The 24723-nt window shown below is 39.0% G+C and overlaps 1 protein-coding gene across 1 annotated transcript in view; it reads right to left on the bottom strand.

Moving 5' to 3' along the window:
• The window catches only part of LOC118498117, a 29801-nt gene extending 9657 nt beyond the window's left edge, over nt 1-20144 (bottom strand). The window contains exons 1-8 of the mRNA XM_036015229.1: nt 19778-20144; nt 19416-19543; nt 19091-19103; nt 18572-18742; nt 18210-18454; nt 17937-18053; nt 17664-17780; nt 16152-17507 (exon numbers count right to left, since the gene is read on the bottom strand). Coding sequence (XP_035871122.1) covers nt 16152-17507; nt 17664-17780; nt 17937-18053; nt 18210-18454; nt 18572-18742; nt 19091-19103; nt 19416-19543; nt 19778-20021 — 2391 coding nt within the window. The 5' untranslated portion in view covers nt 20022-20144. The remainder of the gene's footprint in view (nt 1-16151; nt 17508-17663; nt 17781-17936; nt 18054-18209; nt 18455-18571; nt 18743-19090; nt 19104-19415; nt 19544-19777) is intronic.
• Nucleotides 20145-24723: the final 4579 nt, after the last annotated feature.

Below are 24723 nucleotides of genomic sequence, written 5' to 3'. Positions count from 1 at the left end.
TATCAGATGAATTTAATGTATATCTACAGAGCATCATCCTAAAGCAGCAGAATATACATTATTTTTAAGTGCATATAAAACATTTTCTAGGATACACCATATGTTAGGACACAAAGCAAGTCTCAAAAAATTTAAGATTAAAATCATATCAAGCATCTCCTCTGACCATAATGATATGAAACTAGAAATCAATCACAAGAAAAAAAAATAAAAACAAACAAATACGTGGAGGTTAAATACTGTGTTATTAAACAATGAATAGGTTAACAATGAGATCAAAGAAGAAATCAAAAGATACCTTGAAACAAATCAAAATGAGAATATAACAACCCAAACTCTATGGGACACAGGGAAAGTGGTCCTAAGAGGAAAATTCATAGCATTATAGGCTTGTCTCAAGAAACAAGAAAAGTCTCAAATAAACAATATACTTTATAGTTAAAGAAACATGAAAGAGAACAACAAACAAAGCCCAAAGTGAGTAGAAGGAAGGAAATAATAAAGATAAAAGCAGAAATAAATGAAGTAGATCTAAAAAATACAAAAGATCAATAAAACCAAGAGCTGGTTCCTTGAAAAGATACACAATATTGACAAACCTTTAACCAGACTGATTAAGAAAAAGAGAGAGCAGACCCAAATAAATAAAATCAGAAATGAAAGAGGAGAAGTAACAACTGACAGCAAAGAAATACAAAGGATTATAAAAAAATATTATGAACAACTGTATGCCAACAAGTTGGACAATCTGGAAGAGATGGGTAAATTCCTAGAAACATACAATCTTTCAAATGGAATCAGGAAGAATCAGAGCCTCTGAACAGACAGATTACAACTAGTAAAGTGAAATTGAAGCAGAAATCGAAAACTGTGGAACTGTAGATCAATGGAACAGAATAGAGAGCCCAGAAGTAAGCCTGCACCTTTATAGTCAATTAATATTTGACAAAGGAGGCAAAAATATACAATGAGGTAATGGTAGTTTATTCAATAAATGGTGTTGGATAATTGGACTGATTTATACAAAAAGATGAAACTAGACTAGCTTTCAAAACAGATTAAAGACTTAAATGTAAGACTTGAAACCATAAAAATCTTAGAAAAAACCTAGACAGTAAAATCTCAGACATTTCTTGCAACAATATTTTTTTCTGATATATCTCCTCGAGCAAGAGAAATAAAAGAAAAACTAAACAAGTAGGACTACATTAAACAAAAAAGTTTTTGCACATCAAAGGAAACCATCACCAAAATGAAAGACAACCTTCTGAATGGGAGAACATATTCACTGATACATCTGATGAGGGATTAATGTCCAAAATTTATAAGAATTTATAAAACTCAACATCAAAGAAACAAACAATCCAATTAAAAAATGGACAGAGGACCTGAATAGACATTTCTCCAAAGAGGACATACAGATGACCCATAGACATATGAAAATATGTCAACATCACTAATCATGAGAGAAATTCAAATTAAAACCATAATGAGATATCACCTCACACTATCAGAATGGCTATCATCAATAAATCAACAAAACACAAGTGTTGGCAAGGATGAGAAGAAAAAGGAACCCTCATGCATTGTTGGTGGGAATTCAGATTGATGCAGCCACTGTGGATAACAGTATGCAGTTTACTTAAAATATTTAAAATAAAACTGCCTAATGACCTAGTGGTTCCAGTTCTGGGAATTTATTTGAAGAAACCCAAAACACTAATTTGAGAGAATATATGCACCCCTATGTTCATTGCAATGTTATTTACAAATAGCCAAGATTTAAAAGCTTAAGTGTCCATCAGTACATGAGCAGATAAAAAAGCTGTGGTACTATTACACAATGGAATATACTTGGCTATAAAAAAGAAGACCTTACCTTTTGTGACAGCATGGATGGACCTGGAGATTATTATGCTAAGTGAAATAAGCCAGTCAGAGAAAGACAAATATCGCATGATCTCACTTATATGTGGAATCTAATGAACAAAATAAACTAATGAGCAAAATGGACAGACTCTTAGAGAGAAGGCTGACAGTTTTCAGAGAGTGAATTGGGTGTGCTGGGTGGGGGATTTGAGGGATTGAGCAAAAAAAAAGAGAAAAAAACTAATGGACCCAGACAACAGTATGATTGTTGGGGAGGTAAGGGCTGGAGGAGGTGGTGTAGGGTAGGGTATAAATGGTGATGAGTGGAAACTTGACTTGGGGTGGTTAGCACACAAAACAGTGTACAGATTATATTTTACAGAACTGTGCCCCTGAATCCTGTATAATTTTGTTAACCAGTGCCACCCCAATAAATTCAATTAAAAATAAATAAATAATTAATTAAGAATAAATAAATAAATAAAATAATTTGAAACAAATAAATAATAAATAAAATAAATAAAATAAAACAAAATTTCACTCCTGGGATAAGCTGAAACTAATTAGGTTAGGTATTAAATCTTGATGGGGCTTAAATATAAGTCACTCTATTTAGGGCCTGCTGTTTTTATTAAACCTCCCCCACCTCCTTTTTTGATCAAACTTTCAGCCTGACTGAGATGTGATAAAAATTTAAGGCATGAGGACCACTCTCATCTACCACTCTGCAGTTCTCACAGCTTTGTTGATTCTCTTTGTGTTATTCACAGGTCATGATATTTTTGCTTAATCTGTAATACTGAAAGTCACAGCTTCCGGCTCACAGTCTTTTAGTCTGTCTGTCATTCTCTGTTTCTTTTCTGACATTCCAGCCTTAGGGAGATTATTTGCTTGGTTAGTGGCTGTGAACATGCATTTAAAGCTTATGAGGGCATAGAACGTGCTAGGGAAATTGTTATGATGACTATAAGCAGGGTAATTCTTAATGTTTGTTGTGCACTTCAGACCTGTAGTTCCCAGGAGCCAAACCAATCAAAATCAAGTAAGTCAAAGAAAGACCTGGCAGAGGAGTCACCTTTTTAAGCTAAATGGCTTGCGCATGTATCTTACATAATTGAGTTTCTGCTTCCCTAGAAGTGTTAATTGAGATGCAGCAGGTTGTGTTGGCTTCAAAATAGATACCTCATTGCTCAGCTAAAAGATAATCAAAGGCCATCCTATTATCAAGAACAACCTTGACAAGAAAGCCCAAGGATTTTTGTTGAGCAACTACTACTCTAACAGCAGGTTCTGCAATGTGAGTTAAGGAGAAGTTCCTGATCATAGCTTCATTCACATTTACTCCTAACCAGAGAAGCAGGGCCCTGCCAGAGGAAGAGAATACTGAATTATGAACGCTTCCTGGTAATTTCTTTCTAGCTCAATGATATAAATTCAGGGGAGTCAACGAATGAGGTATCCTAGTTCTTTTGTGGAAAGTTAGGGGCACAATTAACTGAAGAGGCATTGCCTGCCTGACTGCACCAGCTATCTAACCATTCACAGGTTTAAGGAGAATGATAACCACCACGAAAAAGACAAAAACCCTTTTGGGCATAAACTGTTCTTGTTAAGGAGGTATTGTTAGTGGATTCACTCACAGGAATTGCTGCATATACTTTAGTGAGGTTTTCTCGTAGCCCAAATTAAAAAGTTCTTCTAAATTTCAGAGGTTACCCCCACTTAGCAATGGCCTGGGGGATATGGGTGATGTTATCTTTCCAGGCAAATGCAGTAGTAAAGGAAAGAAAAGAAAGAATGATTTCCCATTTAGCTAAAGAAGGTTTTATCTAGCTTCTTGGGTGGGAGTAATACACATTGATGTCAGCTACTTCTCTTTCTCATTGATTTGATTTGAAGGGTATCCAGCATCTGTACAGGATAGAAGTCAGGTGGAGTCTTCATTAGTTATGAGATATGTACCCAAGGTTCAAGTCCCTGAAGTTTGGCTTCCATCTGGATAGTGAGGAGGACCTGGCATAAGTCCTTCCAAGGAGACTCGAAAGCAGCCTTTGTTCTACTGATTCCAAATTGGAAGGGTGGGAGGAAATAGGAAATGTTAGTTTGGAGAGTCATAGTCATATGTTTGAGTCAACTAGTAGAATTCAGGATCTAGTCCAAGAAAACGTTGTCCTTTTAGCAGATGAAAGAAAATTAAGTTTCAGTTTTATATTCGTACACTACTGATATTAAAGCTTAATCTTAAAAAACCCTTGTAACAATTCAATTTTTAGTCAAGTTTCGTCCCAATTTTCTTTCTTTTTTTTTTTTTTTTTAGATTTTATTTATTTTTAGAGAGGGAAGGGAGGGAGGGAGGGGGGCGGGGAGAGAGAGAGAGAGAGAGAGAGAGAGAGAGAGAGAGGGGGAGAGAGAGAGAGAGAGGGAGAGGGAGAGAGGGAGGGAGAGAAACATCAATGTGTGGTTGCTGGGGGTTATGGCCTGCAACCCAGGAATGTACCCTGGCTGGGAATCGAACCTGGGACACTTTGGTTCCCAGCCCGCGCTCAATCCACTGAGCTACGCCAGCTAGGGTCCAATTTTCTATTTAATTTGTCCTTTATTCCCCACTTTCCCTTTTTGAAATAACCAGTTTTACTTTGGGAAAAAATAGTGTTATTTTCCCTCAACAAAATACATTTCCCTTCCTCATACCTTCTTAAAACACACATTCCACTCCTTGCATAGAGATGTTTCCCTTATTTTTGTAGCTTTAATTACATATATTAATTTGAATGATTAACCCTTAGAAATCTTTAATTTCTATTTAAAGCTAAGAAGTAGCAATTGTGTACTGTGTTAGCATCTTGTGCTTTGGCAAATTTATAGATACTTTTTTCTAGAAACATGTTGCTTTCTCATAGTGAGACAGGCTAGTAAGCCAGAATAAGTGGAATAGGGACACTGAGAAAGATAGTTAAATGGCCAAGCAGTTTACAGCCATCCAGTAAATTGCAAAATACTATCTTCCCTAACCAAGGATACAAAAGTGAATGGTTTACACTTCTCCCCAGCCAGAGGGTAAATAACTTAAATCACCCTATTCAGGGAGATAGCAGACTAGTGGCATTCGTGCTGACCACACCCAAGGACAGATGAAGTTAAGGGAATAAATCTCATTTTGGCACATCAACAGAAAGCTGATGAATATTCTATTGAGAACTCCTAGCTTTTAAAACCCTGGAGATGCAGGATCCAGTGTGCGCTCTCCCTTGGGAGCACGCTTGTACTTTTCTTCCCTCCCCGGTGTGCAGCTGTCCTTTTCTCTCCCAAGCTCTAAGGGTCCCCATGACACTTGCAGCCAGGGGAGCATCAGATAGTGGCAGCCTGTCTCAGGCCAACTCACTGAACCTGTCTCCAAAGTCCCCTTTTTTCTGACTTTTCAGTGAACTGACAGTAACCTTACCTTGGTTCACTTCTTTTTTGTGGCTTTTCTAGAGAGCCAAAGTAGCCCCACCTAGTCTTTCTTCTGTTACTTCCATCACTTTCTTGTTTCACTGTTCCCTGCTTTAATATACATACTCTCAAAATCACCTGGACTTGTGCTGTGAAGCCTTTCCTGTATGAAGTCAAGGACCACACACTACAGGCCAGTCTGAGGCAGACTGCTCCAGGCCAGTTCCTGTCTGGTAACAATAACACATTTCTCAGCATGGCACAAGACATGTTTACTAACAGACCCAAATATTTTTAGTTACTTTGTAAACAGCAGCCAAAAGTGGAAAACCTATGTCCAGTAGGCTGATGTTTCAGTATTTTATAAATGATCTGGATGTTTAATACTTTTTCATCATTTAGCTTGATCTTAGCAAAACTTTAAGGTATCAAGTTATCAAAAAGATTTGGAAAAATTATTTTAAAAGTTCCTAGAAACTTTCATCTCACATTTATTTAATCTTCTTGTTTCAAAACTTAGGTTTAGATTACTTAACATTTTATACCAACTTATTTTTCTTGTTGACAAATTTTGTAACATGATCTTACCTGACTAATAAATCCCAGTAGAATAAAAGTTGTAAGATTACATTATATTCAGTGTTGATAACTCTAAAGACATGGCTGTTTCTTTTAAACCAACCACCTTAAACTAGCTTCCCCCCCATTTTATTTAAAATTAAATGTATTGGGATGATGTTAGTTAATAAAATTATATAGGATTCAAATATACAATTCTATGATACATCATCTATATATTGCATTATGTGCTAACCACCCAAAATATTTACTAAAGATTAGTCTTAGACCATGTGGACTTGAAAAGCATTTGGATTAGTTTCTATTATATTTCTTTTTTATTTTTATTTTTCAATTACACTTGATATTCAATATTAGTTTCAGGTTGTATATCATAGTTGTTAGACATTTGTATAATTTACAAAGTGATCCCCCCATAAGTCTAGTACTCACTTGACACCATACATAGTTATTATAGTATTATTGATTATATTCTCTGTGCTGTATTTTAAATTCCTGTGACTACTTTATAATTGTCAATTTCTATATTTCATATTAAGTACTTGTTTTCTTAAACTAATAAAACAAGAGTTCTTTTCCACATTAATTTTAGCAATACCATGTGGAGGTAGAAAATGCCACACATCTATGACATGTATATTTTTTGTGTCATTTTACATTTTATATATGTGTTATAGATGTGTGGCATTTCTACATGTATGATATAAATATATACACATTTATGTATTTATATAAATATACACATATATTAAATATATATTAACATACACCTGCATATTTACATTATATACACATTATATATTTATGTCATATATACATTGCATTCTGTATACATTTATATATACACATTATATATATTTATACATTTATATATTTACATTTGCTTAGTACTTTTTCTGGGGTTTTGGTCTGTTCTTTCATTTGGGCCATATTTCTTCGTCTCAGTTCATCTATTATGTTATAAGGGTTGGAGCCTTAGGTATTCACCAGGGCGGGGCAACCCACTTTGCTGCCTTGTGGTGCTGTATGTGGGGGAGGGGTCAGAAAGGGAAGGATGCTGCTTGCTCAACTCTTGCCCTGCTTTCAGAGTCACTTCCCCTTCTTACCACAAGCGAATTATGCCCTTATAGGTGCTGCCTTGGTGCTGATCCCAGGTGGGTGGGCTTGTGGGAACCTCTCAAATGTACTCTCCTGTGAGACTGGGAGTTTCTTCCATTACCACAACCCCCACAGGTTTTTATAGCCAGAGGTCTTGAGGCTTTATTTTTCCCATGCTGGAACCCTGGGTTATGTGGTCTGTCTCACTACCCAGTTCTCAGTTTATCTGCACATTAATGTGGGACCTCCTGGTCTGCCAGGTGCCACCTTGCTGCATGTCCTCTCTGCCCTGGCTGCCCATCTCCTCCCACCTACCAGTCTGGATGGATGTTTTTTCTTTAACTCCTTGGTTGTTGGACTTCCATCCTGTTCAGTTTTCTGGCAGGTTTTTTTTTTTTTAATTGGTTATTATCCTTCTTTTGGTTTTGTGAGAAAGCAAAGCTTATCTACCTACACCTCCATCTTGGCCTGAAGGACTTTGGTTTCTTAAGGCCAGTATTTACAAGCCTTTTGAGATGAATAGGGGAGGTTCTGGGATTGGTAAATGATTGGTGGATTTTGAATTGTTTCTGGAGCCACACACCTCTGGTCATGTAAAGACTAGATTTGTAGCCCTGGCTGGCGTAGCTCAGTGGATTGAGCATGGGCTGGGAACCAAAGTGTCCCAGGTTCGATTCCCAGCCAGGGTACATTCCTGGGTTGCAGGCCATAACCCCCAGCAACCGCACATTGATGTTTCCCTCTCTCTCTCTCTATCTCCCTCCCTTCCCTCCCTAAAAAAATAAATAATAAAATAAATAAAATATTTAAAAAAAAAAAAAAGACTAGATTTGTAAAACTAGGACAGCTGTTTTTTGTTGTTTTTTTTTTAATCCTTACCGGAGGATATGCTTATTGATTTTAGAGAGAGGGTAAGGGAGAGAGAGAGATTGGGAGAGAAACATGATATGAGAGAGAAACATCAATCAATTGCCTCTTGCATGCAGCCTGACTAGGACCAAACCTGCAACCCCACCATGTGCCATGACCAGGAATTGAACCCACTGTCTTTCAGTTTATGGGATGACACTTCAACCAACTGAGCCACCCTGGCCAGCTAGGATAACTGCTTTTAGTTCTTCAAAGAACTGGCTTACCACTTAGATATCAAAGAGCTGACACATCCATCTACCTATGCTGGAATTAAAAAAAAAGTTCTCACCCGAGGACATATTTTCATTGCCTTTTAGAGAGAGAGGGAGGAAATGGGAGGGAGGGAAGGAAAGAGGGAGTGAGAGCATTTATTTGAAATTTCTTTGTTTTCTCTTACTTAGAATAATTTTCTTTAACCTGAACTCTTGAGATTTGGAAGAGGCAAAGAATAAGGTTGAGATATTGCCTGGAAAAATGGTCAGTCAGGGTTTGGTCCTCATCCTTGTAGATTCAGATAGCCACTCATGTCATTGTCCTGGAGTTGATTCGATTCAGGAAAGCTGTTTTCATCGTAACTAAATCACCAGGGACTGAGGTATTAAAAGTATAATGCCAGGTTACTAATGTACAGTCAGGAATGCAGAAGCACTAGGTGTCTGTATTAATCTGGGAAAGTTATAGAAAGCCAAAATTTTTAGAAGACTCTCTGATGAATTTCAATTGTGAGCCAAACAGTTGGTTAGATGATTCAGATGATGAGTATTATCAGGCACTTGATGTGCTGATACATTTATTTCAACAACTGGGATGTGCTGGACCACATATGCCAGTGGACTAGCTTGTCACAACATGTTCTTCCTTGTGGACTCCTCGATGGCATTCTAACATTGATCTTTGTGTCTCCCTCTTTCTTGTGAAGTAGTTGGAGGTTTACAAATAAGTCTAAGGAATAATATAATAAACATCATCTTATTTAAGAAAACCTTTGGCCTTGTTTATTCTTTCAATCTCATTCCCCCCAACCCCTCTACAGAGGTAACTACTATTCTGAATTTAGTGTTTGACATTCCTATAAATATGTTAACTACAAATAGTATATAGTATTATTATGTTTAAGACTATATATATTATGCTATACATACATGTTTTACAACTTTTTACTCAATATTATATTTGGGGATTTGTCTATTTTGAGACTTAGCTAAGTCACTTTTCATAGTGTTTCTCTTTGAGGCAGGAAAGAGTAGGGAAGGAAGGCTTCAACTCTACCCCTCCCCTTTTCTGTCTTGGCTGGAACATCACAGATGTGACCTTCACTGACGCCTGTTCTCCCCACACTTTGCCTTCCCCTCCTCAGTTTCCTGTAATTAAGACAAAACCAGCCTCAACCAGATTTGGTAGTCATACTGACCTAAAAGTGACCAACAGGACCATTATCTCTTTACAATAAATTTGCATTATGGCCCTGGCCAGGTAGCTCAGTTGGTTAGAGCATTGTGCTGATGAGCCAAGGTTGCAGGTTCAATCCCTGGTCAGGGCACATACAAGAATCATCCAATGAATGCTCAAATAAATGGAACAACAGTTGATGTTTCTCTCTCTCTTTCTCTCCCACTTTCTCTCTCTCTCTAAAAATCAACAAATTAAAAATAATTTAAAATTTTCATTATGGTTTTAGGACCTGGTCCCCAAATGGTCATGAGAGTTCGCAGAAGACCAAAAAGGAAATCATTCTCTGGAGATAAGGGACAAGGAGGAGCTGCGTTGGCAGTTACCCCACCAGCATCAGAAGCCAAGGACCACCCTATCCCCACCTTGTCCACGTTTAATAAAAACCTTCCTCCAAGACCCTTGGGATATCTTATTCTCCAAGGTTGCTCACTCTCACTTCTCCAGTGCATACTATCACTTTAATAAATTTACTGTGCTTTGCTAAATCTTTCTGTCATACCCTTGAGTTCTTTCTTGTTCTATAACAACAACCTGGACCCTGGTATCTGGTTGAAGTCTCCCTTGACCTTCCTGGTTGCCCTCTCCCTCTACATTGTCTTCTCCTTGTTATGATTCCAGAATCTAAGAACCATAGTGTTGCAGCTAAAAGAGAAGAATAAGGGGTAGGCTGTGTGTTTCAATCAATATTATATTTTGGGGACTTGTCCATGTTGAGGGGTATATATCTATATATCTATATATCTATATAGATATCTATATAGACACAGGTATAGATATATAGATATTTATGCCTATGTCATCTACATCTAATCTTCCTCTATCTCATTAATTTTACTGCTGAATAGCATTATAGTTTATGGATATATCACAGTTCATTCATTCTTCTGTTGAACTTCTAAGTTGTTTGTAGCATTTTTGCTGACTCTTGTGTGTTTGTAAAATTGCTTCCTAAGTGGTTACCAGTTTAGAACTTCCTTGCTCCTTATCCTCCCCAACACTGAATATTGCTAGAATTTAGTTTTTCTTATCTGATGAGTTTGAAATGGTATTTCATTGTGTTTTCGTTTTCTGTTTTCCTGAGCATTGTTTTAAAAATGCCAGTTGCCCATTCAGATTTCTATTTGGGTGAATTTTCTTTTTATACATTTTGCTGTTGTTTCCTAATTTGATATTTATGAGTACTTTGTATAATCAGGCTATTAATCAGTTGTTTATAATCTCTGCAGAAGTTTTATCCTAGCATGTGGCTTGTCTTTTTAACTTTTTGAGAGTGTCTTTTGACTTACACACATTTAGATTTAGTGGTGGTAAAAGTTCATGAATCTTTTCTTCGTGGTTTTTATATTTCTTGTCTAAGAAATTCATTATTTGAAGTCATAAAGACATTCTTTATTTTCTTTAAATTTTTTAAAAAATTGGCTTACACACTTAAGTCTTTAACTTACTTAGAGTTGATTTTGTATGTGATATGAAGTGGAGACATAATTTTTTTAAATTATAAAAAAATTTTGGAAAAAAAATGGAAAACCAGTTATCTTGGCAGACTTTACTGAAAGGTTTGTCTTTCAATGATAAGCAGAGCATACTGTGATAAAACAAGTATGCATGGGTCTGTTTCTGGATGTTCTGTTGCTCTATATGTCTGTCATTACAAGAATTCCACAGTGTCTTAAATAATGTAACTTTGTCATATATTTTGATACTTGATAAAGTGACTTTTCTCCTCCTTATTTATCTTACAAATTGTCCTGGCCATTTTTGAATCTTAGCTCTTCTATATAATTTTAAAATTGGTGTGTCAAGTTTTATAAAAATCTTTGTAGGGACTTCAAATAAAATCGACTTTATTGAGGTCTTTATTGAGGTATAACTTAATTACATATGATAAACTACAACAATTTTAAGTATACAATTTCATGAGTTTTGAAAAAATATATCTCTGTTTAGAGTAATTCCATCAATCTTGACTGGGTAGCTCAGTTGGTTAGAGCAGGGGTTCTCACCCGGGCTGCAGGCCAGTACCAGTCCTTGTCCTGTTAGGAACTGGGCTGCAAGGGAAGCTCCCACCTCCTATCCTCCCATCCCCCAACCCCCTTATCCCCCGTGGAAAAATTGGTCCCAGGTGCCAAAAAGGTTGGGGACTGCTGGGTTAGAGCATTGTCCCAATATGCCAAGGAACTCATGTAACTGAGTATCAAAAAGATAATCTGATTAAAAACTAGAGAGCATGAACAGACCTTTTCCCAAAGAAGACATACAGATGGCCAACAACTACATGATAAGATGCTCAGCATAATTAATCATGAGGGAAATGCGAATCAAAACCACAGTTAGATGCTACCTCACACCTGTCAGAATGGCTATTATGGAGAAGACAAAAACTAACAAGTGTTGGTGAGGATGAGGAGAAAAGGGAAGCCTCATGCACTGTTGGTGGAAATGGAAAGTGGTGCAGCCACTATGAAAATCAGTATGGAGGTTTCTCAAAAAATTAAAAATAGAACTACTGTACAACCCAGCATTCCACTTCTGAGTATTTACCCAAAGAAAACAAAAACAGTAATTCAAAAAGACACATGCACCACTATGTTCCTTGAAGCATTATTTACAATAGCCAAGACGTGGAAACAACCTAAGTGTCCACTGATAGATGAATGGTGAAAGAAGATGTGATATTCTCTTTCTCTCTCTCTCTCTCTCTCTCTCTCACACACACACACATTATATAATATTAGCAATAAAGAATAAAATCTTGCCATTTGTGACAACATGGATAAATCTAGAGGGTCTTATGCTAAATAAAACAAGTCAGACAGAGAGCCAAATATCATATGATTTCACTTATATGTGAATCTAAAAAACAAAACAAATGAACAAACAAAACAAAACAAAACAGAAACAGACTGATAGATACAGAGAAGAAATGTGGTTTCCAGAGAGACAGCAGCAGGGAGATAGGCAAAATAGGTGAAGGGGATAAAAGGGTACAAACTTCCAGCTGTAAAATGAGTAAGTCACAGGGAAGTAAGGAATAGCATAGAGAATATAGTTAGTAAGAGAATATAGTTAATATAGAAGGTAAGTAGACTTATGGTGATCACTCATTATGTATATAAATATTGAATCACTAGGTTATATACCTGAAACTAATGTAATATTGTAAGTCAATTATACTTCAATTAAAAATTAAAGTATGAAACCTGCATGTTTTTATTAACCAATGTCACCCCAATAATTTTTTAAAAATAAGTAAAATAAAATGGGACACCTAAAATAAATTAAAAATGAAAAGTTAAGCATGCCACCTTCCAGCATATCTGCTTAAGAACTATGGTCCAGGAAGCTATATTTACAAAAATGGCAAAAATCTTGTGTTCTGAGAACTTGGCTTTGTAACCATCAAAATGGCCCCAGAAGCCATTTGCAGCTAGGATGCTACCAAACTGCTGCCCATCTTCAGGGAGATTACAACCACTGGAAGGAACATTCCAAACAGATAAGGAGTTTATGTAAAATCAAGGGCTCCCAAATCAAACAAGCAGAATGACATACCTATTTTAATCAGCGTGAAAAACCTGCAAAAGGCTTAATAATTCAAATAGCTTCATTGAAAGATTTGTTGCAAAGACTAATGAAAAATTAAAGACATTAGAGGTGTGTAAAGCCCTGGCAGGGCAGCTCAGTTGTTTAGAGTCATTCCAATACGCCAAGGTTGTGGGTTCGATCTCCAGTCAGGGCATGTATAAGAATCAACCAATGAGTGTATAAATAAGTGAATAACAATTGATGTTTCTCTTTCTCTCTCTCCCCCCTCTCTCTCTCTAAAAATATTAATAAACAAAAACTAAAAGAAATTTAAAAATAATAATTCCATCAACATAGACTGTTCCCTTATGTTTTTCTTTCCAGCCAATTTGTAAGTTAATAACTTCTACTCCTAACTCGTGTCAACCACTGATCTACATTTTATTTTTATATTTGTCTTCAGTAAGTTTCATATAAATAGAATTATATAGTGTGTATCCTTTTGGGTCAGGTTCTTTTGATTAGTATAATGTTTTTGAGGTTCATCCATGTCATGTGTATTGTCTTTTTGTTGTTGTTGTTCTTGTTAAATAGTATTTCATTGTAATAGTATACCACAATTTGTTTATCCATTCATAGGTTAGTGGTCATTTGGTTGTATCAAGTTTTGGGTTACTATTATTGAAGCTGCTATGAACATTTATGTAAAAAGCTTTATGTGGATATATGTTTTCATTTCATTTAGGAATAAAATAGCTGGGTCATATAGTCAAGTATATTTAACTTAATAAGGAATTGCCACACTATTTCCAAAATGATTGTGTAATTTTACTTTCTTACCAGCAATACCAACACTTGGTGTTGCCACTATTTTTAATTTTGGCTATTTTAATGGGTGGGTAATCGTATCTCATTATATTTTAGTTTGCATTTCTCTGATAACTGAAACATTGAGCATCTTTTCTTGTGCTTATTGGCCATTTGTACATCTTTTTTGGTGAAGCATCCATTCAGATATTTTGCTCATTTATAAATCAAATTATTTTTCTTATTACTGAGTTTTAAAAATTTCTTATAAAATCTGGGTTGTTTGTGAAGGATAGGGCCTTGGAAAATTGCTATTTGAGTGTGGGGAAGCTTCGTCCAGCAAAGCCCCACTGCTGCTGCTGATGAGTATAAGTCCACCAAGACATGGTCTGCTTAGGGAGAGAAGGCCGACCAGTCTCTCAGAGGGGATAGGCATTTAGCACCTCTTTCCCTGTGTATTTACTGAGTTCAGCTCACACAGAGCTGATTAGTGCACGTAATCAGCTCATCAATCAATGTCCAAAAAGCTACAGTCAGGAAAAACTGATGTCGTTTACAGATAATAATCGAAGAAACACAGGGATTGTCTCTGGTCAGGGTCAGTGAGATATGCCAATGCCAGAAGGTTATTGAGGCATGCATTATGAGGTAGGGAGTTTCACTCCCTACGCTTTGAGCTCAAATGTTTAGTTTATAGCACAATGGGGCAGAGCAAGCCTCAAAGGAAACAATGTACATTCTTTCTAAGGCCAGATTTGCCCACCCCCCAGGGGTCATCCATTCCAGTAAGGCAGTAAGGCCACAGCTGCCTCTGTCATTGTTTTCAGGCTGAGTCAGGCAGGGGGAGCAAAGCAGTGAAAGGATTAGGAGACTTCTTATGGATAGTATGAGGACTCAGGCTATGACAAAGCTGAGGGGTGAGGGTCTTTCTACCTCTTCTTTGTAGTCCCCTAAGTCCTTCCCTGATGGCCCTTTCATGACTCTGCCTGTCTTAGGTTCTTCCTCCCTTGAGGAATCTTACCTGTCATTGGCTAACCAGTCATCTGCCCAGGCCAAGCAGGGGAATGTGAGAGCGGGGACAGGTTTTTTATCTCCTTAGTGGCTTATGTCCCTAAGGCCTTTTCACTCAACCCTAGCCTAGGGGCCCTTTTGTCCGTTAATGAGGCTGCAGTCCCTGAAACCAAGCAGGACGGCTCCCAACATTTGAGTTAGTTTCAAGTCTGACCGTCTGTGTGTGAGAGTGAAATGAAGCAGAAATGACAGAACCTCAATGTTTGATCACTATTATTTATTGTTCATTTTAATGCAATCCAGTTATTTGAAATAAATATGTTATAGTCAAACCAAGAAACTATATAGCAGTAGCAGATAATATTTCTTTCCCTCTGAGTATAAAAGGATATTTTCCTATGTGGAAAGGCTAATGAACCATAGAAATAGGTTGGAGCCATTGTATTTTCATGCTTTTGCTCTTCCAAAGTTTTTTTTTAAACCTGGAGCAAGTTCTTAGGAGTAGGGGGCAACATCTTTCTTGCTAAAACAAAGTTAGAGCCCTCATTTGGATCTGTTAATGCTGAACTTGTCCATCCCATCCATTTAAGACATAATGCTCTCTCTCACTGGCTAGGGAGAAAGAAGCATCTGATGCCATTTTTTGGTGCCTCTGTAGTTTACTGATTAAAGATGTACCCAAGAATAAGGGCTTGGTGGTTTAATAAACTAAGAAATGTCCAAGATTACATCTTTGCTTTTAGGGTCTTCTTTCTGTTACCATTCGATGTGGGACACACCAAAAATTATACTCCACATTGCTATAGGAGAAGCTTTAGCTCCAGAACTGGTAATGCATTTCTAATTTTTTGCTTTTTAGAGATGAAGGCTTGATGTGGCATAAATCATAAATAAGGAGCTCTTAAAAAGACACCTCCACTAAACCCCAATCTCCATAAGTGCTTTTTATTATTCTTCCAAATTTAGTCCCATACATTATTTATTCAACTCAGTATTTCCTAACAGTGTCACCCGCATACTCTACCTTCTTTGGAAGGAACCCAGTCACAAGGAATGCAGTTAAATGAAAAAGATAGGAACAAGTACATCCACTTTTAGAAAGAAGCTTTAAAATAAATTGCTTGTCTATTACGGTTACTTATTTTTTAAATTGCTACTTGAGTTAATTTTACTTCTATTTATTATTCACCACCAGAATTAATACCTCTGTTGTTGGACATATTCATAGAGTGGAGTGCTGCTACGGAAACTGTGTAAACTTGAGTTGGTGCTTCTACCTCCATGGTTACCTCCTTCTCTTTGATAATAATAGCCATCTTGTCTACTGTCCTCCTTGCAAATTAATAATGTATTGGTTGTGTTGGATCTAGACTGTCCATAGGAGGGTGTAAATTGTCTAATGCCACAATTTGATGAGCTTTGTACTTGTGTTTGTCCATGAATACTCTCATATCTATCAGACTTACCACTACTTTCTTTTTGGTTGTACCCTGACCATTCCTGGCTATTTCTTCTTGATTGATTTGGGGTAGAGACTGTTTTGGGTTTACTGTACTCATCATAAGTACTGCTTGAAATTGACCCACATCTCCCTTGTGATTCAGGTTGCCTGTAGCTAGAACAACTAGAGCCAAAACCGCATTGTCCAGAGCTAGGTGAGTAACATGAGCCAGACCCATATTGTTCAGTGCCAGAATACTGACCAGAGCCAAAACCACATTGTCCAGAGCTAGGTGAATAACATGAGCCAGACCCATATTGTTCAGTGCCAGAATACTGACCAGAGCCAAAACCACATTGTCCAGAGCTAGGTGAATAACATGAGCCAGACCCATATTGTTCAGTGCCAGAATACTGACCAGATCCCAAACCACACTGTTCAGAGCTAGAACACTGACCTGAACCAGACCCATATTGTCCAGAGCTAGAACACTGACCTGAGCCAGACCCATATTGTCCAGAGCTAGAACACTGACCTGAACCAGACCCATATTGTCCAGAGCTAGAACACTGACCTGAGCCAGACCCATATTGTCCAGAGCTAGAACACTGACCTGAGCCAGACCCATATTGTCCAGAGCTAGAACACTGACCTGAGCCAGACCCATATTGTCCAGAGCTAGAACACTGACCTGAGCCAGACCCATATTGTCCAGAGCTAGAACACTGACCTGAGCCAGACCCATATTGTCCAGAGCTAGAACACTGACCTGAGCCAGACCCATATTGTCCAGAGCTAGAACACTGACCTGAGCCAGACCCATATTGTTCAGAGCTAGAACACTGACCTGAGCTAGACCCATATTGTCCAGAGCTAGAACACTGACCTGAGCCAGACCCATATTGTCCAGAGCTAGAACACTGACCTGAGCCAGACTCATGCTGACTTTGGTGAGAGGCAGATCTGTGTTGGCCATAGCTAGAAGACTGACCTGATCTGGATGCATGCTGACCACAGTTTGATGATTCTCCTGAGCCAGACTCATGTTGGCCATAGCCAGAGGATTGGCCTCCTGCAGAGCCATGTTGTTCATAACTAGAAGACTGGCCTGAGCCAGATCCATGTTGGCTGTGGCTGGGGAACTGACTTGAGCCAGACCCATGTTGACCATAGCTAGAAGACTGACCTGAGCTAGTTCCATGATGTCCATAGCTTGATGACTGGCCTGAAGTAGAACTATGTTGTCCATAAGTGGAGGATTGACCTGCTTCAGACCCATGTTGCCCAAAGCCAGAAGACTGGCCTGATCCTGATTGATGTTGGCCATAGCCCGAAGACTGACCTGAACTAGATCTATGTTGTCTATAGCCAGAGGATTGACCTGATTGAGACCCATGTTGGCTATGGCTAGAGGATTGACTTGAGCCAGACCCATGTCGGCCATAGCTGGAAGACTGACCTGAGCTAGTTCCATGATGTCCGTAGCTTGATGACTGGCCTGAAGTAGAACTATGTTGTCCATAAGTGGAGGATTGACCTGCTTCAGACCCATGTTGCCCAAAGCCAGAAGACTGGCCTGATCCTGATTGATGTTGGCCATAGCCCGAAGACTGACCTGAACTAGATCTATGTTGTCTATAGCCAGAGGATTGACCTGATTGAGACCCATGTTGGCTATGGCTAGAGGATTGACTTGAGCCAGACCCATGTCGGCCATAGCTGGAAGACTGACCTGAGCTAGTTCCATGATGTCCGTAGCTTGATGACTGGCCTGAAGTAGAACTATGTTGTCCATAAGTGGAGGATTGACCTGCTTCAGACCCATGTTGCCCAAAGCCAGAAGACTGGCCTGATCCTGATTGATGTTGGCCATAGCCCGAAGACTGACCTGAACTAGATCTATGTTGTCTATAGCCAGAGGATTGACCTGATTGAGACCCATGTTGGCTATGGCTAGAGGATTGACTTGAGCCAGACCCATGTCGGCCATAGCTGGAAGACTGACCTGAGCTAGTTCCATGATGTCCATAGCTTGATGACTGGCCTGAAGTAGAACTATGTTGTCCATAAGTGGAGGATTGACCTGCTTCAGATCCATGTTGTCCAAAGCCAGAAGACTGGCCTGATCCTGATTGATGTTGGCCATAGCCCGAAGACTGACCTGAACTAGATCTATGTTGTCTATAGCCAGAGGATTGACCTGATTGAGACCCATGTTGGCTATGGCTAGAGGATTGACTTGAGCCAGACCCATGTCGGCCATAGCTGGAAGACTGACCTGAGCTAGTTCCATGATGTCCATAGCTTGATGACTGGCCTGAAGTAGAACTATGTTGTCTTTGAGTAGAGGATTGACCTAAGCCAGAGCCATGTTGTCCAAAGCCAGAAGACTGCCCTGATCCTGATCTATGTTGGCCATAAGTGGAGGATTGACCTGCTTCAGACCCATGTTGCCCAAAGCCAGAAGACTGGCCTGATCCTGATTGATGTTGGCCATAGCCCGAAGACTGACCTGAACTAGATCTATGTTGTCTATAGCCAGAGGATTGACCTGATTGAGACCCATGCTGGCTATGGCTAGAAGATTGACTTGAGCCAGACCCATGTCGGCCATAGCTGGAAGACTGACCTGAGCTAGTTCCATGATGTCCATAGCTTGATGACTGCCCTGAAGTAGAACTATGTTGTCTTTGAGTAGAGGATTGACCTAAGCCAGAGCCATGTTGTCCAAAGCCAGAAGACTGGCCTGATCCTGATTGATGTTGGCCATAGCCCGAAGACTGACCTGAACTAGATCTATGTTGTCTATAGCCAGAGGATTGACCTGATTGAGACCCATGTTGGCTATGGCTAGAGGATTGACTTGAACCAGACCTATGTCGGCCATAGCCAGAGGATTGACCTACTTCAGACCCATGTCCATAGCTAGAAGACTGACCTGAACTAGATCTATGTTGTCTATACCCAGAGGATTGACCTGATTGAGACCCATGTTGTCTATGGCTAGAAGATTGACTTGAGCCAGACCTGTGTCGGCCATAGCCAGAGGACTGACCTGCTTCAGATCCATGTTGTTCAAAGCCAGAAGACTGACTTGAGCCAGATCTTTGTCTGCCACAACAAGAGGATTGACCTGCTTCAGACCTGTGCTGTCCATAGCTAGAAGACTGGCCTAATCCTGATCCATGTTGACCAGAGCTAGAAGACTGACCTGAGCCAGTTTCATTATGGCCATAGCTTGATGACTGGCCTGAAGTAGAACTTTGTTGTCCGTAAGTAGAGGATTGACCTGCTTCAGAATCATGTTGTCCATAGCTAGAAGACTGACCTGAGCTAGATCTATGTTGTCCATACCCAGAGGATTGACCTGATTGAGACCCATGTTGGCTATGGCTAGAAGATTGACTTGAGCCAGACCTATGTTGGGGGTAGCAAGAGGATTGACCTGCTTCAGACCTCTGTTGTTCATAGCTAGAAGACTGGCCTAATCCTGATCCATGTTGGCCATAGCTAGAAGACTGACCTGAGCCAGTTCCATGATGGCCATAGCTTGATGACTGGCCTGAAGTAGAACTTTGTTGTCCATAAGTAGAGGATTGACCTGCTTCAGACCCATGTTGCTCAAAGCCAGAAGACTGGCCTGAGCCAGACCCATGTTGGCCATAGCTAGAAGACTGACCTGAGCCAGTTCCATGATGTCCATAGCTTGATGACTGTCCTGAGGTGGAACCATGTTGTCCAAAGCCAGAAGATTGACCTGATGCAGACCCATAGTGACTGTATCTTGAGGAATGACCTGAGCTTGAACTATGTTTTCCGTACCTAGAAGTCTGTCCTGATGTAGACCCATGTTGACCAAAACCAGAAGACTGACCAAATCCAGATCCATGTCCATAGCTTGATGACTTGTCTAAACTGGATTCTGAATGAGACTCATGGTTCCTCTGACTAGAAGATTGATTAGATCCAGGTCCATATTCCCCATAATTAGAGGATTGCTCTGATCCAGAGCCATGCTTTTGTCTTTCACAACTGCATGACTGACTACCTGAGTTGGATCCATATGTTCTTTCACTAGAAGACTGGCCTGAGCGTGACCCATAACTGGATGCCTCACTTGAACTAGAACAATATCCTTGTTCTTCACAGTTTCCTGATTGAGATCCTGCATTTGATTCATGCCGTCTCTGTTGAGAAGACTGACCTGAGCCAGACTCATGACCACAGCCACTGGGTGTATTTGAATTTGACTGGTGTTCTTGTCCTCCATGGCTTCCTGAGCTGAATCCATGATGCTGGCTTGATTTCTTCTTATGTTGGCTATTTCCTGAAGATTTGTCTGAGTCAGAGCAGTGTTGATCAGAACTGAAAGACTGATCTTCTGAGTGGCAAACATGCCCTTCTCCATAACCACCTGACTGATTTGCTGAATGTGATCTTTCTTTATAGTTACTTGAATGAGTATAGCTAACTTCTTGGCTCCCTGACCTTTCTTGTTGATGAGAACCATACTTATTTTTCTTACCATCTTTGAAATGGCATTCCCCAGAGCTTTGTCCGTGCCCCAAACTAGATAAACCTCCTTGATGTCCAATTCTTTTGGAGCTGAATTGAGGCCTGTGTTTAATGCTTCTTCCAGAGCCCCTGGAATATGAATCATTCTCTCCTGTACCCTTCCTTGAAGGGAAGCAAGATGATTCTTGCTTCTTGTTTTCCTCTTCTGTTTCACTATGTTCCTCTTGGTGCTGGTGACTACGACCCTTTTGCTTTGACCCTGAAGCTTGGCAGTAATCTTTCCCAATGATTTTATTACAAGCCTGAGCCAGTTGGAATATCATCAGAAGATACTCAGTAAAATCCATTTTCTTGTTGTGGTCTCGATCCAAACTTTGCATGATGATGTCTACAGTGTCTGGATCATCTGGATTCTGTATAGGAACAAGGTACAAGGGCAACTCTGTCAGTATGTACCACACATGCAGCTAACCAGTTGAAGGAGGGCTGTAGAAACGTGAATGTTTGGCTTACATAGGTAGAGTCAAACCACATGGTCCTTTAGGCTGAGCTGCCCTAGGCTGAGCACGAAGAGAGAAGGGATATGTAATGAATAATGCAGTGAGAAATTCTGGTGCAGTGATAGCTAGAAGAGTATGCAGCTGGAATATTATTTTTATAAGGAATGGGTGAGATGTGAATGATTAGCTAATTTATAAATAACAATTTGGATACCTATATTAATTATATATGACTTTAAAAAATTTGCGTAGCTTAATTGATCAACTCAATTCATTTACTCATTCAACAAAGATTTATTGTGTACCTACTACTATCTGTCTAGCATTGAGTTAGGTGCAGTGAACAAGTTGGTTTTTAACAAAATGGAACTTAAAGTTTAGTGGGCCATATACACAAATTTAAAATTACAATTTGTTGAGATAATGTTTCTATGGGTATACCAGAGGGGAACCATTTGGGGTTCAAGGATGGTTAATGGGAGTAAGTGATGTCTTTGAAGGGTAGGACCCAGGCAGAGGGCACAATATGAACAAAGAGCTGGAGATGAGAGAAAACATAACTCATATACAAGGAAGTGAAAGAAATGTAGGATTGCTAAATTTAGAGTCTCAAAAGTCAAGAGATGTGTCTAGAGAGATGAATATGGAGCAAATCATGCCTTTTAAGTCATATTAAATAAATTTGAACTTTAAGAACTGGGACCTGTTGAAGGATTTTGAACTGCATGTGAAATGATTAGATTTCTATGTAATGGTGAGATTGGAAGAAAGAAGTGGCTGAATGAGAGGATAGCAAGACTGGTGGAGAAATGGGCTCTTTTGAGAGACTTTTAGTGAATTTGATGGAGGTTGGGGGGTAGAGGAACATGCTGAGAGAGGAAGTTAAGAATGGTACCAGATTTCTGCTTTGGGCAAATAAGAGGAGAGTTTAGAAAGGAGGATGATAAGTTTTGTGTCTGACATACTGAATTTAAGATACTGATAGGAGTCCAGATAAAAATATTTAGTATGCAGCTGGATTTAATGAGTTAAAGATCAATAGATAGATCTAATCCCCCAAATATTTATTTCCAGAACTGACACTTTAAGGCGGTGGTCACTCTCTTTCATGATTTTGGAGTAAGATGCTAATTTCCTCAACTCAGTGCCAGATTTTCAGAAATGGACAGTGGTTAGGATGTTTTGGTCTAAAGAAAGACAAAGAAAGGGAAGAAGATGCCTATTATGTACTTTCCAGTTTTTCCAAGGATCATCTCAGTTGCTGTTCAAGAAGAATAATTCACGTAAGACATTATTTAATCTGTGGACCTTTGTCTGTTTTTTTCTGTAGGATTACTTCCCTTGGTCAATGTATAGAAACCATTACAAGTCAACTTTTGATCTTATTTCAAGCCTTTACCAAAAAAGTGTTCTCTGTTACCAAGTAGAGAGAGTCCTCTAGGTGTTTGACATATGTGACAAAAGGTAGAAAGAGAGGAGAAAGGAATTGCAGTTGTTTTCAGTCCTGATATGGAGTTCTTACCTTCATAATTTGATGAAATTCATTTTCCAAAAATTCTTTTAGTTCTGCCTGGTTCAACATGTCACACTCCTCATCCTGGGTGGCATATTGGTAGAAAACTTCGATGACAGTGACGATGCTTTGTAGAAGTTTAGGCATCTTTTTTGTTGATATAATTAACCTAAAGGAGGAAAAAAGGAGAGACCCACTTCTTATTGTTCTTTTTTCTTGCTTAAACACATAAGTACTTTCAATCATTTGTAATAATTGTTCAAAATTAATGAGGCATGACTAATTTAAGTCTGTTGTAATCAAGGGCCAATCCAGAGTTGAATGATTTGTTCAAGTCATGGAGCAAGAAATTAGGAACAGAATCTGTATCTTATATTTCTACTCCTGAATGAATATATAAGCAATGACTTTCTTTTTTGGTCTCTCTGTCTCTACCAGGGATAATTTTCTGAGCTGTGTTCTGGAGCTGTAGAAATCCTGGGTGTGCCTGTTCAGCCATTTCCTCAGTTCCTTTCCAGGTCTCAACCATCCCACTACGGAGGGACAAGTCTATTACCCAACCAAAAGGTGCCAGTGTCTAAACTAGACTCTCAAGACTTCTAGGCCGGAGAAAGTAGACAAAGTGAGCAAAGCCAATAGCAGGCCTATGTGATATGGAACTGGGGGCGTCTACTCTCAGGCTCAGCTTCTGTTTTCACTGTTTAGGCAGGGACTACTATTTTTTGGATTATAAAACAAACCCCTCCCCCCACTCCTGTGCAAATTTGGGAGGAATAATGGTTGTTAATGCTGCTGTTAAGTTCTGTTTATATTTACATTGGCGAAATATTATATTATTTATGTTATTAAATATTTCACTACATTTTTTGCTTCAAAATTTTTTTTCCTATTTTTCTCCTCTAAAACCTAGGTGTCTCTTATGGTCCGAAAAAATATGGTAACCCTCAGGCTTTATCAGTTAGACAACAGAGAGAAAAGGCTCAGCAGAAAAGGAGACAACCTGCCTATTGGGTAATTTGAGCCCATAATCTTTAAGGAAATCACCCAAAAGAAAAGAGGTGCTATCAGTCCTAGTTATCTCTTCATTTTTCTTCTCAATAAACTTATACCAAAGCTTTCCAAAGTATATTAAAAAGAACACTGGTATCCAGTGCCTCTTTGCCTTAGAGCACATCCTAGATTCTCATCATTTATAGCTCCAAATACTCCTGCTCACTTACCTAGTTCACCAGAGGAATGAGTAGGATGGAGGCTGAAGCAGCTTACAGGGTGCTGCCAGTTGGGGATAGTGGCCTTTTTATAATAGCCCTTCTTAGGGAGGAGCTGCTGTCTTTGAGATGTCCTAATGCCCTCCCAAACACACCCAGCTCCACCTCCATCCCCACCTCCTAGTGTTTACCTTCTTACTTCCTTACACAGTCACCTGAGATTGCATTAGCAGGTCCCAGATCTGGGCGAGTATCAGTTCCACCTGTCAGAGTCTTTGAACGCTGTACCAAGACCTCTTGCGTATTCAATTATGTAGCTCGCATAATGCATCGATAACAAATTATGTAGACTTTAGCTGAAGTTGAATGGATTGTGTACAGGGACATCAGGGAACAAATGTCAAAGAGTCATGGAATATTTTTAAAAGGAAGCTTAAAGGTTATCTAATTGAAGTCTTTTTTTTTTAATGCTAAATTTTCTTATGCAGGATTCCAGCCAAGGTGTCACCCATGATATTATTACCTCTTGAAATGGATAATGGCTGCAGAAGTCGTATTGTCTCTTTACCTAACTCTGTTTACCAGACTTTAGTGGCTATTTGTCAACATAGCTTTCTTTTCAATCACTGTATAACCTTAGGAAGAAGTCACTGCTCTTTAGTGTTCAAGATTCTTCTCTCCAGCCTCATCTTCTCTCTCCCTCTTCCTCTTAATGCTCCATCATGAATCGAGTACTTACAATTCCTGAAAATACCATACTATTTCATGTTTTTTCTTGAAATATCGTTCCTCATTATCTGCCTAGTAAACTCCTATTTATTCCTCAAAACCCACATTAGATACCCTGTAGGAAATCTGTCT

The sequence above is a fragment of the Phyllostomus discolor genome, chromosome 14 (assembly GCF_004126475.2).
Source record: "Phyllostomus discolor isolate MPI-MPIP mPhyDis1 chromosome 14, mPhyDis1.pri.v3, whole genome shotgun sequence".
Taxonomy (NCBI): domain Eukaryota; kingdom Metazoa; phylum Chordata; class Mammalia; order Chiroptera; family Phyllostomidae; genus Phyllostomus; species Phyllostomus discolor.
Note: the sequence above shows the minus strand (reverse complement) of the source record. Positions and strands in the feature narration are given on the sequence as shown.